The sequence below is a fragment of the Rhinolophus hipposideros genome (assembly GCF_964194185.1).
Source record: "Rhinolophus hipposideros genome assembly, chromosome: 26".
NCBI classification, from domain to species: Eukaryota; Metazoa; Chordata; class Mammalia; order Chiroptera; family Rhinolophidae; genus Rhinolophus; species Rhinolophus hipposideros.
Window position 1 is genome coordinate 8,233,051 of NC_138072.1, and position 22,626 is coordinate 8,255,676.

The 22,626-nt window shown below is 35.7% G+C and overlaps 1 protein-coding gene across 1 annotated transcript in view; it reads right to left on the reverse strand.

Annotated features, from left to right (window-relative positions):
* USH2A (usherin) overlaps positions 1-22,626 on the reverse strand; it is a gene marked incomplete at both ends in the record, with an annotated part of 554,530 nt that overhangs the window by 501,108 nt on the left and 30,796 nt on the right. Inside the window, one exon of the mRNA XM_081039194.1 lies at positions 12,295-12,427. Coding sequence (XP_080895320.1) covers positions 12,295-12,427 — 133 coding nt within the window. The remainder of the gene's footprint in view (positions 1-12,294; positions 12,428-22,626) is intronic.

A 22,626-nucleotide genomic window follows, 5' to 3' on the forward strand; every position in this document is an offset into this window, starting at 1 on the left:
CTTTTGCTAGTTGCCAATTTTTTAACAACAGATATTTACTGGAATAAACATTTCATGAAGAGTGTCATCTTTGACAAAATATTCTTATGGCAATTGATCAAGGAAATGGACATGACTCATATCAGAAAGACTTCATAGTTGTCCATTCAGAAAATAAGTAAGAAATGACTGAAAAGAACCAGGACATCCACGTTACACCTGGTGGCACACTAAAATTAAAGTTAAATGGGAAAACTTGGATTAAATTTGACAAACCTTTAGTTAGACGGACCGGGAAGAGGAGAGATGACTCAAATTACTAAAATCAGGAGTCAAAGAAGAGACATTACATCTGATCTTACAGGCATGCAAAGATTATAAGGGAATTTTATGAACAACTGTACACCAACAATTAGATAACCTAGATAAAATGGATAAATTCCTAGGAAGACACAAACTACGGACACTGACTCAAGAAATAGACCGAGTAAAACTCTAAGTAAAGAGATTAAATTAGTAATACAAAAAAATGTTCCACAAAGAAAATTTAGGACAAGATGCCTTGACTGGTGATTTGTCTAAATATTTAAAGACAGAATACCATCCATTCTTCACAAGCTCTGCCAAAAAATAGAGGAGGAAGAACTACTTCCCAACTCATTCTACAAAGGCATCTTACCCAGATGCCCAAACCGATCAAGACATCACAAGAAAATTACAGATCAAAATGTCTTTCATGCCTGATCACTGCACCACACACCTGAAGCTGAGCAATAATGAATGTCAACTACAATTATATATATACATATATATGTGTATATATATACACATACATACATACATATGGTTACAAGAAGCAGAGTACAGCATTAGGAATAGAGACAGTGGAACTGTAATGGCTGTGTGCGATGTCAGAGGGGTAGTGGATGGGGGAGAGGGGTTGTCACTCTGTGAGGGATATAAATGATTAAATGTCTAACTTACATTGTTTTGTGCACCTCAAACCAATAAAAAATGTTTTTAAAAAAGTCTTACATATATAGATGTAAAAATCTTCAACAGAATACTAATAAATTGAACCCAATACCATAATAAAGGATTATACATCATAAACAAAGGGATTTATCCCAGAGATACAAGGCTGGTTCAACATGTGAAAATCAAATAATGCACAATATTAATAGACTAAAGGAAAAAAAGACAATGATCTTCACAGATGTAAAAAACCGAAAACCAAAAAACAAACACATAAACAAAAAACATTTGGCAAATTCCAGCACACTCTTTTATTATAAAAACACATTATGAAAGAAGGGAACTTCCTCATTTGATAAGGGTCATTTATAAAAACCAACAGCTAGAAACATATTTAATGGTATAATGGAAAGACCATTACATTGTTCCCCCTACAATCGGGAGCAAGACAATGAAACAAAAATCTTTAAAGTACTGAAAATAAATTATCAATGCAGAATTCTACATTCAGTGAAAATATCCTTCAACAGCAAAGATAAATTAAAGACATTTTCACCAAAGCTGGAAGGGTTTGTTTCTACCAGCTGAACTACCAGCAAAGGGAAAGGAAGTTCTTCATGCTGAGGAGAAACAACACTGGGTGGAATGCAAGATTTCCAGAAAACAATGAAGAGGACCAGAAAGGGCTAATTTTAAAGAGAAAAAGAAATTATTTCATAAGGCTTTCCTACACAAAATATAGCAGTTTTAAACATCGAGTACATCATTTCTTTATACTGAACATTTTTTTTCCTCCTCACCCTAGGAAAATTTTCTTTTTTGAGCCAAAAAATTAAATATAGTCCATGACCGTTATTTTAAAATACTTAAGTTTCACAAAGTCAATACATTTAATATATAAACTAACAGTATTAACATTATTTTTTATGACAGCAGATTTTACTGAGTACCTAACAGGAACCAAGTATGTATTTTTTACAATTACCTTGAAAATTGTATTATAAAGCACTTTACAAATGAGGAAACAAATTAGAAAATTGGATTGAGAAGTTAAATTCTTTGCCAAAGTCACTTGGCTTTTAAGAAGCAGAGCTGAGATTCAAACACAAACCTATCTGATTATAATCTCACGCCTTGCTTCTCAGGCACTAATTATTAAGCCAGTCATAGTCTGTATGCATGATGAGTTAAATATCCAGGGCAGATTTGCATTTACTCACCTCATGTTAAATGTAGAGTACATTATACTACCCGTTCTTGCTTTATTCATGTAATACCACATCCTGAACCTGCTGCCACATCTCTACAAATACGAGATGTATTTCGTTTCTCTTAATGGTGCGAATTTTTCCACCATTGGTATGAAATGTACTGAATCCATTCCCTTTGAAGTTTTTCACTGGTTCCAATCATTTGCTACCTTAAATAATTCCACAATGAACATTCGTGAGTACATGTTTAAGGCCTTGTATAATTATACGAGTATTCTTGAGATAACATTTTAGAATTCTTGGATTAAATAGCTGTCATATTTTTACTTTTCATAGCGTGCCAGTTTAGTATTCCAACATGAGTATTATCTTTTTGACTCCTTGCCAACTGAAGTACAAAACGATGCAAAATGCTTGTATTTAAATTCTCAGTTTACTAGTCAGATGTTTCAATATTTCCTTTTCGTGTTCCGGGCCATGGCATCATGCTAATAAAAATCTTCAGTAGACTGAGCGTATGGAAACATTTGCCCTCATTTTCCTCTCCTATCTCAAGGATTACATATTTTACATTTACATTTTAATTCATCTGCAGCTTTTATTTAGTATTTAACTCCTCTTCCTTTAGTTTTGTAACATATTTGGCCAATTTTCCTGATGGCAGTTCCTGATATCTCTTCTGCGATGATGTGAAACCAACTTAATCTTTAAATAAACCCCTGTAAGTCTACATATACCTATTCCTACGCTCTTCTTCCATTCCATTTATCTGTCTTAATTCATCAATTGCTATACTTTTCATATTTTTTTATTTAATTCCAAAAAATATCTCAAACATTTAGCCTTCTCTTAGTTGAGGTTTGAAATGTTAACCCATGGCACACTAGTAGAAATTAAAAGTATAGTCCCAACTCCAGAACGAACAAGTGGGTGTACTAAGATAAAACACTCAGTGGAAAATATCAGAGGGAAGAGAAGCTAGAGTCAGCTTAGATGATTATCCTTTTTACCCCGTGTGTTCTCTTTCATAGATAAACAACACATGTTTATTAACTCGTTAATGACCAATTACCTTCTTAAGACAATGCTACACAATTTTCAGTGCATAATGTAGAAATCCCCATCATTGAAGGCAAATTAGAATGCTGTTTATGAATGAGTGAAGAAAGAGATCTGAAAAGTTTTGATTCATGTGATTTTGTATTTTTAAATCCCAAATCTGGAGGGCTGTTGTAGATATTAGCATGATGACTTGAAAAAAAAAAAAAAAGAATGATATCTTTAGAGCAGGGGTGTCCAAACTGCGGCCCACAGGCCAACTGCGGCCCGCAATCCATTTTTAATTGGCCCACAGCAAATTCCAAAAATATATTTAGTTTACTTAAATAAACCAGGTGAGGCAATACGTACTTCACCTCAAGTGAGTGGGCCGGATGTTTGTGTATTTTAAAGCATATGGCCCTTGGTGAAAAACGTTGAAAAAAGTTTGGACACCCCTGCTTTAGAGACTCCTTAGAAATACACGTCTGCTACCACAGCGACTCTAGGTTTTATGGCCAACTGGAGGCACTGAAATAAACCTACCCTTGGAAGAAAATGCTCTAAAAATGAACTGACACATGTTGGTTGACATGGATGGTGTAAGGTGTTTCTATTCACATATTTAAAAATCAGCCTGACCAAATCAGATTTTCCCATTCATATGTACACATTCGATGTATACATAATTATGTATTTATCATGTGCATCTATGTATGCATACATTATGTGTGTGCTAAATATGTACACATACATTATGTATCACGTGCATGTTACGTGTGTACTTTGGATACATGTGTGCATATACATCAGATGTGTACATACATTATACATATAACATACATTATATACATAGTCTCATTAATACGTATGCAGGGCTCAGTGAAAAGCATTCATTTGCTCCAGTGATTAACTCTGTACGGGAGGCAAAGACAAGGCATGGAGGAACCATGAGGAACAGAATGAGGAACCAGGAGAAACAGAAAATGTCATCGGCAACATATGTTTCTAAAAAGTTAAGCTAAATGAGAATCAAAAAAAAAAGTCTGCCGCAGCCGAGTCTCATGTGAAAAGTTGTTGCATTCTGGGTGCAGGAACAGGGAAACAACTGAAGCCTCACCAGAGAAAGAAAGAACAGACATCTTGGTCTCCTACAGGCCTTCATTTGACATCTCTGTGTCTGAAGCAGTGACTGTTCCAAAGCAGACAGCCAGCCTGGCATTGCATGAGAGCCGCTTTAATTCGGCTCGCAGTAATCTCTTGCACAATTAACTTTCCTGAATGAAACCATCTTGGATATGGACAAAAGTATGGAGGACAGTGACTTAATTTTTTGATTAAAAAAAAAAGGAGCAAGTAAGAGAAAGAAAATGATTTATAATAAGTCCATAGAAACATTCTGTATCTATCTCTTTTCTGATTAGAGAGGTGGCATGGAGCCTGGCTCATTAGGCAGAAGTAATGAGCCAGTCTATATGCCACCTCTAATTAGAAAAAAGATACAGTAGGTACAACTGTACCTATAAATTGATAGAATAAAGATAAAAATTATTTTTAAATATCCTTTTCTCCTGTAGCTCTCCGATGCCCAGAATGTAAGGAGAAAATTGTACTAAAAATTAAGTTAACATTTGAAATAAGCCCTTTTCCAATATGTCTTCTAATCGGAAGTTAAATTTATTTTTGCAGTTTAAAAATGAATGTAATATTCAGTCTACACTGTCCTTTGAAGCATTGATTCAATAGTTCATGTACCGAAGGAGAATAGGAGCAAGTCATTTCAACCCCGCAGTGCATCATGGGCTGATTTATGGCAGTCCTGAATACAATGAGCAATGTTTGGTGCAATAAAGCATTTTTAGAAGTCCTAATGGCGATTAAATATTGAAACAAGGCGCACAAGATTTAAGGTGTTATTGGGAAATTCTGCATGCAGAGTACTTTATAAAATCCTTCAATATACTAATTACTCAAACCAAGTTTCTAAATATATGGGTTCATTAAAATGAGTTCTTCACATAAATTGAGCTTGCTCTAAGAGCATATACAAATTAAAATAGAGAGTCGTGTATGGACATTTTCTTCTTTTGATCTCTCAACAATTCTATGGAAAGGTGTCGTTATACTGCTTCACAATAAGGTAGTAGATGTTCATAGAGGTTAATAATAGTTGCCACTTACTGAAAACGTATTATATGATGGGCAATACAATCCTACACATACCCTATTTCATATAACTCTTCTATCCCGAGGAATTATTTATTAAAACATCATGTCATAGACTAGAAACCTGAGCCTTAAAGAAAAAAAAGATATACTTTTTGCCTGTTTTATTAAGAAATAATTCACATGCATCACTGTACGTTTGTTTAAGTTGCCCCACATGATAGCTTGATTTACATCTATCGTGAAATGATTAGGACAATAGGTTCAGCAAACATCCATCTTCTCACAAAGATACAATAAAAAGAAACAAATTTCCTTTTGTGATGAGAACCCGTAGGATATACTCTTTTAACAACTTTCCAATACGTCATCCAGTGGTGTTAGCTATCTTCATCATGCTGTCCATCACATCCCTAGTACTTACTTATCTTACAGAATGGAAGATTGTACCGTTTGACCACCGGTCTCGATTTCTCTTTCCCCTAACCCTCTGCCTCTGGTAACCATAAGACTGATCTCTTTTTCTCTGAGTTTGGGGTTTTTTGTTTGCTTGGTTTTTGTTTGTTTGTTTGTTTGTTTTGTGTGTTTTTTTTTCTTTTTCTGTGCAGTAGCCTTTTAGTTCGATGGAGTACCACCTGTTTATTCTTTTTTTGTTGTTTGTGCTTTCAGGGTCGTATCCTAAACAATGATTACCAGGACCTATGTCAAGAAGTTTTATTCCTATGTTTTCTTCTGGGAGTATCATGGTTTTAGGTCTTACGTGTATGTATTTAATCTATTTTGAGTTTATTTTTGTGCGTGGCATAAGAAATGGGTCCAGTTTCGTTCTTTGACATGTGAATATCCAATTATCCAAACACCATTTATTAAAAAGACTCTTTCTCCATTGAGTATTCTTGACTACCTAGTAAAGGATCAGCTGACTCTGTATGATTGGGTTTATTTCTGGGCTTTCAATTCTGTCACATTGGTCTGCTTGTCTGTTTTTATGCCAGGATCGTATTATTAATTTATTTATTTATTTACTTATTTATTTATTTATTTATTTATTTATTATTTTTTGTTTTATTATTTTTTTTAAATTTATTGGGGTGACAATTGTTAGTGAAATTACATAAATTTCAGGTGTACAATTCTTTATTACATCATCTATAAATTCCATTGTGTGTTCACCACCCAGAGTCAGATCTCCTTCCATCACCGTATATTTGATCCCCCTTACCCTCATCTCCCTCCCACCACCCCCCTTACCCTCTGGTAACCACTAAACTATTGTCTGTGTCTATGAGTTTTTGTTTCTCATTTGTCTTGTTCTTTTGTTGTTTTTGGTTTACATATCACATATCAGTGAAATCAGTACTATTTAATAACTATAGCTTTATAGTATATCTTGAAGTCTGGAGGTAGGTCTACCAATTTGTTCTTCTTTCTCAAGATTTCTTTCTCTATTTGCTGTTTCTGATGCTATCATAAATGGGATCAATTTCTTTATTTCTTTGTATAGAAAGTCTGTTGGTAGTGTATAGAAATTCTACTGATTTTTGATGTTAATTTTGTATCTTGCTACTTTACTAAATTCACTGATCAGATCTAACAGATTTTGTTCAGTCGTTAGGATTTTCTATATATAAAATCAAGCCATCTGCAAATAGAAATTATCTTACTTCTTCCTTCCCAATTTGGGTACCTTTTTTCTTTTTTGCTTGATTGTTCTAGCTAGGACTTCAGTACTATGTTGAATAAGGGTGCTGAGAGTGGGCACCGTTGTTTCTTCCTGATCTTAGAGGAAAAGCTTTCAACCTTTCACTGTTTAGTATGATGTTAGTTATGGGATTGTCACATAAGGCCTTTATTATACTCATCAGGGAAACTGGCCTGAAGTTTTATTTTCTAATAATGTTGTTTTCTGGTTTTGGTATTAGGTTAATGTTGGTTTCATAAAATGAATAGGAGAGGATTCCAACCTCTTCAATTTTTGGAAGAGTTTGGGAAAGATTAGTACTAATTCTTCTTTAAATGTTTGGTAAATTTCATTAGTGAAGTCATTTAGTCCTGGGCTTTTCTTCACTGGGAAATCTTTGATTCCTAATGCAATCTCCTGACTAGTAATTGGTCTACTCATATTTTCTATTGCTCTCTGAATCAGACTTGGTAAATTGTATATTTCTCAGACTTTTTTTTTTCTTCTAGCGTGCCAGTTTGTTGGCATACAGTTGTTCATAACAAGTAGCCTCATATGACCCTTTGAATTTCTCTGTCACCAGTTGTAGGGTCCACTTTTTCATGCATAGTTTTGTTGATGTGGGTTCTTTCTTTTTTCCTTGGTTAGTCTAGCTAAGGGTTTGTCAATGTTGTTTACTTTTTCAAAGAACCCAATTCTTAGTTGGGTTAACCTTTTCTCTTGCTTTTCTGTTCATTATTTCATTTATTTCTGTGCTAACCTTTATCATTTACTTTCTCCTGCTAACTATGGGTGCAGTTTATTCTTCTTTTTCTAGTTCCTTAAGGTGTAGGTTTAGGTTCCTCATTTTGGATCTTTCTTGCTTCTTGATGTAGGCATTTATTGATATGAATTTTCCCTTTTAGAATCGGTTTTACTGCACTCCCCAAGTTCTGGTATGTTGTATTCCCATTTTTGTTTGCCTCAAGAAACTTTTATTATTTCGCTTTTAATGTCTTCTTTGACCATTGGTTGTTCAGGAGAGTGTTTTACTTAACACGAGTTTTTGAATTCTCCACTTACCTTCTTTTTATCAATTTCTAGTTTGATGACATTGTGGTCAGAGAAGATACCTAGTATGATTCCAATCTTCTTAACACTGCAGGATGGGACCCCAGGTCTATACAGCTCATTGTTTGGGGACCTGAGTCGGGCCACACAGAGTGTGCTCTGGATTCTCTGGCCAAATGAAACATCGGTTTTGCTCTGCAGACAGGGGAAGCCATGGGCTATCTTCTCAGTTCACATACCACTGTAGGTAGGGCTGCTGAATTGGCTGTGCGGCTTCCCATGTCGTCTGGGTAGGTTCCCTGGTTGGACAGGCTGAAGGCTGCATTCAGTAATGAGGGGGGCTACATAGGAGATTCCCTCCCTGAGTACAGTAGGAAAAGCAGCTCTGAAGCCAGAAAAGCGCTGTTTGTTGTCTTAACTCAGTTTGTTGTCTTAACTCTTATTTCTTCTGCCTGCCAACCTCTCTGCTGGAGTGTTGCTTCCAGGAGTTGCAAACAGACTTTCAGGTCTGATGGGGCTGAAGACACTCTCCAAGAGGGTAATACTTTCTCTTAGCTCCCTTGCCTGGGTGGGAGAGGGTGAGACAGCTTCAGACTACTCTCAGTTTCCTAAGCAGGCTTTCTGCTTGGGAGAGGCCAGCAGCAACCCTCAGTCTTAGCTATGAGTTAATCCCCGGCCTGTGGATAGCATGGGAAGGCTCCATGTACAGTACAGGCTTTGCTTTGGGAGCCATCAGCTCTCTCTGCCTGCCTCTTGGCTCAAGTGTCACTGGGCAGTACTGCTTCCAGGAGTTGTTGCCAGCCCTTCTAATAAGTTGGGGCCAGGAGACACTGTCCATAGGAGGTGGGCTGTGATTCAGCTCCTTACCTTGGTGTGGGCAAACTGGGCTCTAGAGCCAGCGAAACTTCTGGTGTGAGGATCTGAATCCGGCAGCTCTGCACCCCACCGAGGTCCCAGGTCAGAATGTACCCGATTGGGTTGTGCACATGAGCAAAGCCACTGGCTGAGACTACCACTTGGGCACTGCAGGTACGAACTCTGTCTGTCAATATCTGTGGGCTGATTGTTGCAATCCCCTCCCATCTTCACCACCACTGTCAGATTCTGCTATCTCATACCATGCCCAAAGATCAATGCCAGATGGAACACAGACCTAAATTTAGAGGTAAAATAATAACACTTCTAGAAAAAATGTATAGGAGAATACCTTTATGGTATCAGTGTTCGCAAAGATATTTTTAACAGGACATAAAAAGTACTATGTATAAAAGTAAAATTAGCAAGTTGGGCTTCATTAAATTTAATTAAATTAAATAAAAAAAAATTTAAAAATAGCAAGTTGGGCTTCTGTTGATTAAATAATACCAGTAAGAGAAAGTATAAGACATAGGCCAGAAGAGATATTAGCCACCCATGTATCTGTCAAAGAACTCATATTCAAAATATGGAAGAGCTCCTAAACAATAATTAAAAGATAAAGTATGTAATTTAAAAATTGGCATAAAATAAAACTTAAACAGGTGCTTCACAAAAGAGCATATTCACATGACCCACAAGCACACGCAAAGGTTCGCAGTGCCACGCGTCGTCAGGAAATGCACCACCAGACCCACCAGAAAGGCAGACAACAACATACAACAGGACCAAGTATCGGGAAGGACATGGAACAACTGAAATATTCCATGGTCGGAACACCTATTTTGGAATATTAAACCAGTACTTTCTAAAGCTAAAGAAGCATTTCCTAAAGCTAGAGAAACAGTAGCACGCAATGATAAATCTCACAAGCTTAGTGCTGAGCAGAAGTAATCAGACACAAAAGAGGACCCTCGTCCATGATTTAATTTGCATGAGAGCTCAAGGACAGGCAGCTCTAATCTATGGTGATAATCAATACTGACACTCTTCTCTGTTTACTTTTAGCGTTGGTATTCACGAGGAGTCTTTGAGATACAGGAATTGTTCTATAACTTTTTCTGGATGAGAATCACACAGGTATGTACATATATTAAAAATTCATCAAACTGTACACTTAATATTGATGGGTTATGTTGCATGTGTGTTTTTACCTTCCTTAAAAGTTTAAAATAATATTTTAAAATTTCTATAAGGCAAAGTTATCAGGCAATCTAAAAACATCTGCAATATAATTTTCTTAACATTGATGAGCTTTTACAAATATCTAAGAAATTCTGGTGTATAAATATGGAAACAAAACAAATGAAATGTAAATGATCAAGATACATGTGGAAAGCTACTCAAACTCACACATGCCCAAATAATTGAGGCAGCATCCAACATTTTTCAATGTGAGAAATGAAAAGGGTGAAAAAAAATGAATAATTTGTAAGGTCAGTTAGTATTTAAGGAAGCAAGTACTTGTCTATATTTTTAAATAAGCTTGCAAATTTTACAGTCTTTCTGGATATCTGTTATGCATTAGAGTCATCTTTCTAATATGCTTTAAAATATAAAATGACCATATACTTACACCTTTTAAACATCTATGGACTTCTGTTAAGGAAATAATAATAATAATAATAAAAACAACAACAACAATAACATTATATATCAATATGGTTAAGTATATATAAGGCACAGTTATAGCCATTCATTCAACAAATATTGAACAGCTACTACGTATGTCCAAATGCTGGAAAAACAGTACTATTATCATGACAGAGCCTACTTTGATCCTCACAATGGAATTGTAATATCATCATCACTTTAAATTTGGGATAACTGTAGTTTAAGAACATTAAAAAGGTGTTCCAGGCCACATGGATAGTAAGTGGGGAGGTGGGATTTGAACTCAAGTAAATTGACAACAAAAGTATAAAGTCTTAAGGAACTGCGCCATTAGAAATGGCACAAATGTGTATGTTGTATGTATGTATATGTACATACTAGAACAATAGATATAGATGCATATATGAATACAGAAATATAGTGTTTTCTATCAAATAATTGCCCATATTAAAATAGTAGAAATAACCTCAATGTTTATTAATGGGAGCTTGCTTAAAAAGTTTTTGTTATAACTGTACAATTGTGCACAATGCAGTCATATTAAATTTAAAGGCATATTAACATGAAATGTTGTCCATGATATCTGGAGGGGAAGTACTTATTTTTAGAGGACTCCGAGAAAGCATTTGTATTATAATTTCATTTTGGGAAAATTGTATTTATAACCATATTTATAGCTATATGTACTAAAATTTTGGAAGGGCATAAAAAGTTAACTCTATCTATGCATGTTGAAAAATGAACTATTTCACAGAATTCCATATTATTTAGATTTTCTGATAATGATCATTTATTTTTAAATAATATAATATTTTCATTTTAAAGTGTAGGCAATGTATAGATCATTGTGCTAGTTATTTCAAGATATTTTTAAATTCAAATTCTGTTCTTTGCAATATGTAATGTGTATTATCTTCTTAAACTATATTCTTGGAGTGGAAGATATGAAAATCACAAATCCAATTTATTACATGTTGAATATTATTTCTCATTTTCTGTCTACTATTCTAAGTCCTAACTGAACAATAGCCCTACAGTAAAAATAAAAACAAAAAAATATATAGCTTATTACATATTTTTGTTAATTTAAAAATTGATAAGAGACACATTCCCATTTTCAAGTTTCCCTGGTATAGTGGGTTAAATAATGGTCTCCAAAAAAGTATGTCTACATGGAACCTGGGACTGTGATCTTATTTGGAAAAAGGAGTTTTTGCACATGTAATGAAGCATCTCAAGATGAGACCACACTGGATTAGGATAGACCCTCATTCTAACCACAAGCACGTATCCTTATAAGAAAAGGGGAGAAGACACAAGAGGAGAACGTCATGGGATAATGAAGGCAAAGACTGGAGTCATCCAGCTACAAGCCAAGGAACGCTGAGGACTGCCAGAAGCCAGGTGAAAGAGAGAGATATGGAACAGTCTCCCTCTGAGCTTCCAGCAGAAACCAACACTACCAATCCTTGATTTCAGATTTCCCTCCTCCAGAACTACGGGAGGATAAATTTGGTTGTTTTAAGTCTCCACCCATTTGGGGCTAATTTGTTACAGCCGCTGTAGGAAACAAAAACACCTACAAATTTTTAAATATTTTTTTGACACATTTAGTAACAAAATAATTGGATAAAAATCAGTAATTTTCTGAAGTCAGAATCTTACCATTTAAACTCTGTCCTATTTGCACAGCACCAGAGGCAAAATCTGTAACTGAACCACGCAGAGTTCTTGAATCAAAAGCTGTATTATCCTCCTCCAAACCATTGATGAAGAAACTGATTTTTGTGTGGTGCACCTGTAAGAAATTATCACCATTATTATTTTAATTGCAAACCTTTAAATTTATAACTACATTTCAGCAGTCTTCCTCAAGTCAATTTCCTACTTTTCCACTTTCTTTAGTTGAAAAGAAAATAATTTATTTTAATGGCTCAATGATGTATATGTGTGCTTATATATCTAGATAGAAACCTACACATTGTAGTTTTGTGTTGTAGTTTTGAGCTTGAGGATATCTACCAGGGTATGCACAGGTATACGTAATTGTTTGTCCCATATATTTAACAGCTGACTGCCATACTTTTACATGTTTTATGAGGATATGTTGTTTTTTTTTAGATACTAGTTAAATTTGGTATAGCCATATTTGGAAATAAACAGAAATGAATACAAAAGGGAGAAATATTCAAAACCAGGTATACCAAAAAAAGAATATATGATACATAGATATAATTCAATTAAGTTGCTAATACGAAATACTTCTTGTAAACATTTACATTCTTAGGTGTTATTCATTTCTAGCTGTGATTCCTCAATACAGAATAACATAAAAATGTGCCAATCATATTTTCAGGTGATTATTCAGGGAACCTAACACCTCTACACCAGAGGTTAGCAAACTATCCTGTAAATAGCCCAACAATTATTATTATTATTATTATTATTATTATTATTATTATTATCTGCAAGCAAATGACTTGATTTTGCTGTCCAAACAGTCCAGATCACAACTCTTGAACTCCACAGTTGTAATGGGAAAGCAGCCACAGACAACACATAAACTACTGAGCATGAATGTGTTCATGTAAAACTTTTATAAAAACAGGTGGCCACCCAGATTTGCCCCATGGGTTGTAACCTGATGATCCCTAGATTACGCCATTTAAAGTTACGAAATGTTCGTCTCTGTGAAGTGATCCCGGAATAGCAATTCGAAGTGTTATGAGGAACTTCATAGACAGTATCGCTACAAAATCTTCAATGATCGTGTACATTTCTAAATGAACTGAGCTGCTTGCTGTTCTGACAGCAGCTTTAGTCTCTACAAATAGTTCTATTCAAATATTTTTAAGTTCAATGTAAAATAAATCATCGGCACTCTAATTGTAAAGGGGGTGAAATGGCAAACAAAAGGCTGGTAGGATGGATGGGATGCGAGAGAGAGAGAGAGAGAGAGAGAGAGAGAGAGAGAGAGAGAGAGAGAGAGAGAGAGAGAGAGAGAGAGAGAGAGAGAAAGTTAATATCTTGCAGTTGAAATGTAAGATGCTAATATTTTAATAAAAATATATCAACTCATAGCATTCAAAATGCCATTCTATTACAATGGCTTCCCAATAATTGATGAAAATAAACAATCATTCTCAAACATCTTTAAATCATTAGGTGATTGCCTTAAGAACTCCTTTCAAAACCCCCTGTTCTTTAAAACACAACAAAACAACCCGGAAGTTCACATAATAATTATTGGTAGTATTCATTCTTCAAAAAGTTATTTGGTGTGACTTTTCTCCATTCTTTGCAACCTGCTTTCATTGAAACCTTGTTCTTTCTTCGCTCCACTGGGCCAGTGTTGTATTTGACTTAATTACAAAACAAAGCTTTATTATAAAGACCTAAAATCACACACCAACTCCTTGTGGGCCTGAATGTGTGTACACCTCTTTGCTGGGTAGTGGGGCTGCATTTTTTTTTTTTTTTGCATCCCATTTTTTACAGCCTGTTACTGTCATTTGGTGTTTGACTGTTATCATTATAAAAGATACAGGCTTTTCTACTTTGTTATTTGTAGTATTATCTCATGTTTTACAACATCTTTGCGCAACATGCAGGCACATGAAATATAACTAGTGAAAAGTTCTCGATGGTATTAATGCATAAAAAAGAATGTGGTTCCATCTCTACTGTCTTTCCCCAGCCAAAAGCTGATGAACAGCCAATTTTCCTTTATCACATTAGCACAGCCATGAGGGAAACACATTTGTTCTAGTCAGCTACACTAAAGATACTATTACCAATCTAACATATACATGTTTTATATCAGCAGTATTCTCAGAGCATGAGAGAGCCAACAATATATTAACACCTAGCATGACAGTTTATTTAAGAAAAGAAAATTGTCTCTGTAGAGGGACAGAAGTTAGAAATGTATGGCGAAAGCTCAGTGTCACTGGTCTAATAAAGGTAATAATTCTTAGGCTTTCTTTATAGCAGGTAACACTCCTGTGACAGTTCTGTCATATCATTCAAATAAAAATGTTGTCTTTTATAAGTTTAAGTGCACCTTTATTTTGAGTCAGATAGAAAGCATGTTTTTGATTTTCTGTATTCACTGTATTATGTCTGTAGTCAAGAGTTCAGGACCTTCTTCTTCTTTTCTTTTCTTTTTTTTTTTTTTAATCAACTCATCACGTATTTACTTAAGAGGAAGGATTCAGTGTCACTTGCAGTGAATTCCAGAAGGATGTTTTCACTTTTTTGGTGCTTAAAAAATCATGATGAATGATGGTCCCAAGCCACTCTAGTCTGTTGTCTCTCCCCCTACCAATCACCTTTCTATAAATAAGATTAAATCTTTTTCAGTGTTCTGCACCATGTTTTATATGCCAAGATTGTCTCAACTACTTTGCAATTCTGGTCTGGGACCCCATCACACTGAAACCGAGAAGACAAAGGTGGCTCTTTGCGATAGCTCATTCTGATGGTCCCCTTGCCAGTTATTTAGGGGAATAGAAATATATACGATGGCATTTCTGATTTGTGAAAAGAAAGCCTTTTGCTAAAGTAAACTTCCCACCTATCTCATTCGCTAGGCCTACGAGGATCAGAGGAGTGTGTACATGTTTATTGGTGTGGCCTGAAGGAATGAATTGGCAAACTCAGTAGCAGCTGTGGAAAAATGCTAAATCTCGCATCAGAGATCCAAAAAAAACTTTGGAAAGAAGATACAGGGGAGCAGGTCATTCTCAAGCCTTCATTCTCTTGGGGTTTTGTATTTCCTTTCAACGATTTTTGACCAATTTTGTGTCCCTGTGATAGAATGTACTTATTCAGTTGATCACAAGAATGCATTTGAGGGGATCAAATATGTGGTGATGGAAGGAGAACTGACTCTGGGTGGTGAACACACAATTGGATTTATAGATGATGTAATACAGAATTGTACATCTGAAATCTATGTAATTTTACTAACAATTGTCACCCCAATAAATTTTAAATAAATAAGTAAATTAATTAATTAATTAATTTTAAAAAAGAATGCATTTGATTTTTAAAAATTTGAATTCCTGACCATTCTCATGCAAGTATAACTCAAAAGTCCAGAAAGTCATCCATCAGATATCGGAGGAGCTACCAAGGACAGAAGTACAATCAGACCCACCTAGACTGTGGTAATTGCCCCACAATCACCTGCATCATTGAAATGTCACATCTCTGTTGCTACTGTCCTCCTGCTGACAACCAACAACTCGAAGGAACAGCTGGCTGTGGGCTAGGACAAAAACAGGTAGAGTACCTGAGCTAACCTGCTCACCTGAGAAACAGTTTTAGAGTTTTCCTGTTTCCTCCGAAGTTAAATTTAATTCAGTAAAACATTAACCCAGTACCCAGTGGCCCTCTGAGTTACACCAAGAAAATAAAGTCATGATCTTTTCTCTCAAGGAGCTTGTGTGTATGAAGGAACAGAATAATTAAATTGTATGTATGGAGCAACAGAATAATTTTAATATACTAGACAGTGTTAGAATCACTCTGAATGGCAATAGTTGTTTTGGATTTAAGTACCGTCGCTTAACGCATTAATGAAGTGCAACTCCTCGTTTTCAAGGAGTTGTTTGAAAAGTTATGCCTTAATGCATTAATGAGTTGTGTATAACATGTTTTTCAGTCTTCTTTGTAAGATCTGCCTTCCCAGAATCAACTTACAAGCCTCTCAAGAATACCATTTTCATTAATTTGATGGGTCTCGTTTTAAAGCAAAACCATTTTAAGCATTTTGAATAACACCTTTTTCATTGATTTAACAAAAAGTGATTGGGCAACAGATCTTGAATTCAAACTGACTCTCAAAAGATGATGATGGATGATAGAAACATGAAGGACATTATTTTGAATGCAAAGGAATTAAAACAAAAAAGAAAAACACAGCGATGTGACTCCACAGGGAAAACTTTATGGAGAAAAAAAATGTCTCAGACTTGCTGAAATACAAATGGCCCTGAAATAGAATTTCTATATCTAGGTTAAATAAGGATTTGCATAAAAGGTTCTACTACTCCATATAATTTTTCAACCTAAGGAAGAGAATTTATTCTGAAAATTCTATAAGGTTATTTAAAAATATCAAATGTATGTTGCATTCCCCTACCTGAGAGCAGGGGAATCCTGAACCCAAGATCTTCTGAGGTTTTCCTCGCTCATCCTATTCAATTTGATTTCTAACCAGTCACCAACAGCCAACCCCCAGTGTAATCAGTGGGGTCTCCTCACAATGTAGAGACCATACAATGCTTAATTCCATCTCCATGTTTTATTCAAGCTCTTTCCATATGGGAATAACCTTCTTATTGCTTTTCAGTTACCTAAATTTTCACTGGTTTTTGAAAACATACATCTCAAGGCTTATATTCTCCAATAATCCTTTGTCAATTACTTCAGCATTATAACAATGTCCACATGTATTGAAAAATTAGCATGTCAGACATCGTTCTAACTTTTTAAGTGTATATTCATTCTTTTATCCTTACAACAATCCGAAGCAAGTGTGTTATTATTTTTAAGATAAAGAAGCTGAATAACAGAAAATTGAAAACAAAGAAGATCATATTACCTAAGGTGACAGAGAAACTTGACTGGTTCCAGAGCTTGTTTTAATCAGTCAATACACTCAGTTAGCCTTTAGCAGTAATTGCCATCAAATGTATCAGACCTACCCACCAGTCTCCACTATACTGCTTTAGGCTTCGTGTCAACACCACCCTCAAAAGAAGGGTAACAACAGCATCAAGCTATAGAATCACTTGCCATATGCCGAGTACTATACTGCATGCCTTACTTAAATTAACTCGACTTCTTAGTCGCCCTTCTGCAGTGTTGTTATCCCCAAAATGAGGACACAGAGGTTTAACTGCTCCAGTATTCTGCACCTGCAAACTTTGGGAACACTTTTATCCTTGGACAGCTTATACTGCTATAAATGATTGAACTGAAAGGTATCATCTTATAACCACAATGCAGAAAACCCAGCTCGAACTATAGGGATCACACAAACCATCCTTATCCCTTTTCCATGTGAGATCTCACACCGACGTAAAGAAAGGTATCATTGCTCTCCTGTGTCCTCTTCAGGAGAAACATGCTCAGTTTCTGCAGTGTTCTAACTTTGGCATGGTTTGGGATCTCTCTCCTTAAAACGTGGGCTCCAGAAATAGTACAATCACTGCATGTGATCTCACTTACCAAATTAAAATAGGATTATCACCTTAATAGAATCCAAACCCGCATGCTCAATGACATCATGCAGCTAAAACTGAGAAGTTTAGCTGAGCTGACTATTCACTAAAATACTGTCATTTATTTTTTTAAATACTGACAGTATTATTATTTTTTTTTTAACTTACATCACTGTTAAAGCACATCCCCCCTAGCCTGTACATGGGCAGTTGGCTTTGTAGGCCCAAGGACAGGAATTTATATTTATCCACATGCCATTTCATCTTGTTAGATTCAGCCCATTGCTCCAGGCTGTCAAAATCTTTTTGAACGCTATGTCTGTCACCCAGTGTATTTACCATCCTCCAAGATTTGTGTCATTTGCAAATTTGATGAGCGTGCCCTACATGCTGGGCAAATGCTCAGTAAATACTAACTGATTGACTAATTGATACTCCAAAAATAAAACCACCAACACAACCTGCACTGTTACAATTCTAAGCGTTGTTATCAAATAAAATGCATCATGCAGGAATTCTTCACTTTTGCAGGGACCTTGTTTACTAACCTGAGTTTTCATATAATTATTTCATTATAAATAAATTCTGCAGTCTGTTAAATATTTTCTATTAAGCTATATTCATACAAACAATAATATTTTTACAAAAGAGTTGAGGCGATTATTCAGGGAAGGTTGCTTTGGCAGAAATTACTCACATGGTTGCCCACAAATGTTTGGAATGGGCGTGTATTCCCATTACTAGTTTGAATCACTGAATAACTGCTTATTCTCCTTCTCTTTGACTGTACGAAAGATGCTATAAGGAAATAACTTCCTACACAGGTACGATCCTCAAAGAATGTTCTTGTTTGTTTGTTTTATTTTTACCTGTACTCCTCTCCCTGGCCCCTCATCCCCTTCCACACCCCTCCCTGACCCCTCCCCTCCACATACTCTTGTTTTTTCCTCTCTGAGTAACTGAGACAAGCCAGACCCTTGAACTGGTTTATGCCTGAGTATATTCCACTTTCACTCTATTTATGATGCTTTGGCTGTGCTATTGTCCTCTTGATATCTATTAAAGCTCTCCATCTACTGTAACATCCTACAAACAAGCCTCCTATTTAATGAATCTCTAAGAATGTAAGTAGTTTTGTTTTTGCTGTCTTAACTGGGTACGAATCTCTCGTGGCCACTTCTTGCCAAACTAGTAAATTATTCTCTTCTTCTCTCTGATTCAAAAAGAGCTATTAATTTACACACATATATGATGGGAAATCCACCAATGGTCTGATTTATCATTGAGGTCCTGGGTAATAGGGAGACACCCAGCCCATTTTCTGTAGATACTGCAAATCCAGAGGTCCTGTTTTCAAAACACATCCATAATTCACTCACCACCTCTCCTGCTACAACCTTGGCCCAAGCCATCACTGCCTGTCCCCTAGATTTTTTCAATGGTCTCCAAACTGACCTCCCTGGTATGGTCTGAGATTCTCTTCAGTGTGTATCAAGACAGCAGTCCAAATATTCTTGCTAGAACAAAATCAGATCATGTCACTCCTTTGCAAACAGACCTCCAATAAGTTCTATCCTGAATTTAAAAAGTTATCCAAAGCCCTTCTCAATCCATCTCCTTGTTACTTCTGGCTTATTTCCTATTTATATGGCCCCACACTCTCTGTTCTAGCTACACTGCTCTCCTAAAGGATTCCAGGCACTGATTTTCCTCAAAGACTTTGCCTTTTTTATCCCCACTCCTTGACATTATTTCTACAGACACTTTCTGGCTTTATCCATCATCTCCTCAAGTGATGATACTTTCTCAAATGTCATTTTAGTAAAACCTCTTCTAGCTAAAATTGTAGCCCCAATCCTTGCTAACCCCCTTTCCTATACAATTATTATCTTTATCCACACATAACATATTGCATGTTTTACTTATTTTTCTTTTTTATTGTTAGTCTCCTTTCCCTGCCTAGAATATAAACTCCATAAAAAGAGTTTTTTTTATTTTATTTTGCTGTTTTGTTCACAGCTGTTCTCTCATTTCCCAAAAGAGTAATAGCAACTGTTAGGAACTCATTGAACCTTCATTGAATAAAGGAAGCTTCATCTAAACTAATACTTGAAGAATTAATAGGAATCAGCTAAGTATGGAAGTAGAAAGATAGGGAATAAGTGAGTTGCAGGAAAAAAACACAAGAAATTTAAAAAAATGAGAAGAGTTACTCCAAGCCTTCATTTATGCTGAGTAATCCCCACTCTGTTCATTTTTCTTCCTTTTAATGTGTTGAATTTAAAATCACCTTTCTGACTTTTTCCAAAATCTTTTCCAGTTTTTTTTAATCTCTTTAAATTGTAGTGATAAAGTTGCATAACACTATGCGAAATTATGCCTGAAGAAGGATAATAAAACTGATGGTTTTTTTTGTTTGCTTGCTTTTTTTTTTTTTTTTTTTTTTTTTTTTTTTTTTTTTTTTTTTTTTTTTTTTTTTTTACTTTCAGAGAGGAAGCTAAAGCCCTGCCAAGAAATGTGAACTCACTCCGGACCCAAAAATCAGAAGTCTCATCAGTCAAGCCCTTGTCATGGAGATGGATGAATAGGAAATCATTCTGTGCACGACCCAAAAACTGGACTTCGTGCCAGTACTCAATTGACATCTTAAAGATCCTGAGCAGTGATTTGTAAACTGAAATGGAGTTCTGCCATGTAAACAAAACAGGTAAAATGCCCATTTACACTATACACCAGTTACTCCTACTAAAATCTTCAACCAGGGTGGAATATTCTATTAAAAATAATGGATTATTTATTACTTTTACATTCTTAAAAGAAATACATGGTTCTCTGTAAGTTCCTACCTCCCAGCTATTCTGTGTCCTCTTAGATTGTTTTTCAGCTTTAATAGCACTGAGCAAAATGTATTTAAAATATATCTCATAAACTAATGAAGAAGAGTCACTTTAGGCCAAAGGAAAAAAGTGAATCTCTTTAACCTCCTTCAGAGAACTGTTAAGAAATCTGATGGGAACTGCTTTGTGTTTGAAACGTTCTAGAATTGAGAATAAAGTCTTCACAATGACCTTTGTTTAAAGGAGGTTCTCTCTGCCCTAAAGCTGGCGAGATAGTAATTGTCTAAGCAGTTTTTTCTCAATCAGAAATGGAGAAGCACACATATTTAATTTGGTTTAGACCAAAAAAAAAAAAAAAAAAGAGAGAGAAAGACAGTAGCAATAGGGTTTCTTTTAAGTTAAGGATCATATCAGTACTAAAAACCTAAATACCTAAAAAGTATGTATTTACAGGTCAAAAGCATAACATTCAACCGTATCCCCTTTCCTTCATCCCCTTTACAACAACACACACAAAAAATAAATAAATAGAAAATGATATCTTGTCATCAATTGGGCAAAACAAATGAATGTTTTTATTATCTTCTGAAGAACTTCACACTAACAGTCGGATTGCCAGATTCGATTGCTCTTAAAAAGAATATTCATGTTGTATCTTTATAATTCATCTTTATTCAGTTTAATTCTTACATACTTCTCCCCAACAAATTTTCCCCTTAGAAGTGACTGTCAGAAAAAAAAAAATCTCTAAATTTGGTGATGTATTTAGAATAGTCATCTCTTTTTGCAAATTCTGAATTAGCCTTCTCCAAAGGTTGACAGGCCTCAGAAGTGTGAGATCCAGGACAACAATCCTGGACGGGAGAAATATTTGTATGTTGATTTTTCTTATTAAAGAGAAAAATAATAAGTGTATGAGTACTTACCCCATCTCTTTAAAAAGAGCAAATCCAGAATGAAGGTGAATATTAAAGGGTGAAGCAGTTAAAAAGGAGGGGCGAGAGTTACTAGGGTTACAATATCTAATATTAAAAACCAGGACAATACCCAGCGTCTCTCACATGACACTTACTGTTCTCTGTACGTCACCAGTGCTTTCTGTCTCCTAATATTTTTAACAACGGAGATTTATGAATTAGTATAACTTCTCACCTGGGAAAGTATGATTCAGTAGTAGTTTACATTGACCTTGTACAAATTCACCTTTGAATTATGACATTCAAACACTCAATTCCAGTTGCGATTTTAGGACTTTCGAGTCTGTTTCTAGCACGAGCAATAGCGATGAAGGGATGTAGTTAGTGTTGTCATTCAGACCTCAGCTCACATACTGCCAGCTCAAAGAGTCCTGTAAGGTCCAAGCTGGCCTGAATGATCACCTCAGAACATGCCATCGTATGATCCTATTTCAATTCCTGGGATGCTACTTTGTTCTCAATGTGTTTCTTGTTTATTGATGGTTGTTCCCTCCCCCACCCATCTCTGACATATACATATGCACACCAGTACTATAACATCAGCTCTAAACCGTTCACCGCATGAGTCCATACATGGAACACAAAGCCCTTTGGAGTCAAAGACATTGCTTCTTGCATCTCTAACATCACTTTTTCCACTACCTGTAGTTTTTCCTCATCCACTCTCTGTTTTCATCTCTGAAACTCCTGTTAAGGGGATGTTAGATCTGTCTGAGCCAATGCTTCTAGTCACGCTAGATTGGAGCCAATAACTGGCAGCAAGAGCAGATATAATAGGTCTGCGGGCCCTTCATTTATTGGCTCTGGGAACTCCCTTTATCTCGGTTGCCTTAGCCTACCTTCTTATGGCCTAGAGCCCACACTCCTGAGCTCCAGCTGGGGTCCAGTGTCTCCACTGCCTGATGCCTCGTGATGGGCAGAGCATGAGATGCTGACCCACGTGCTGCCATG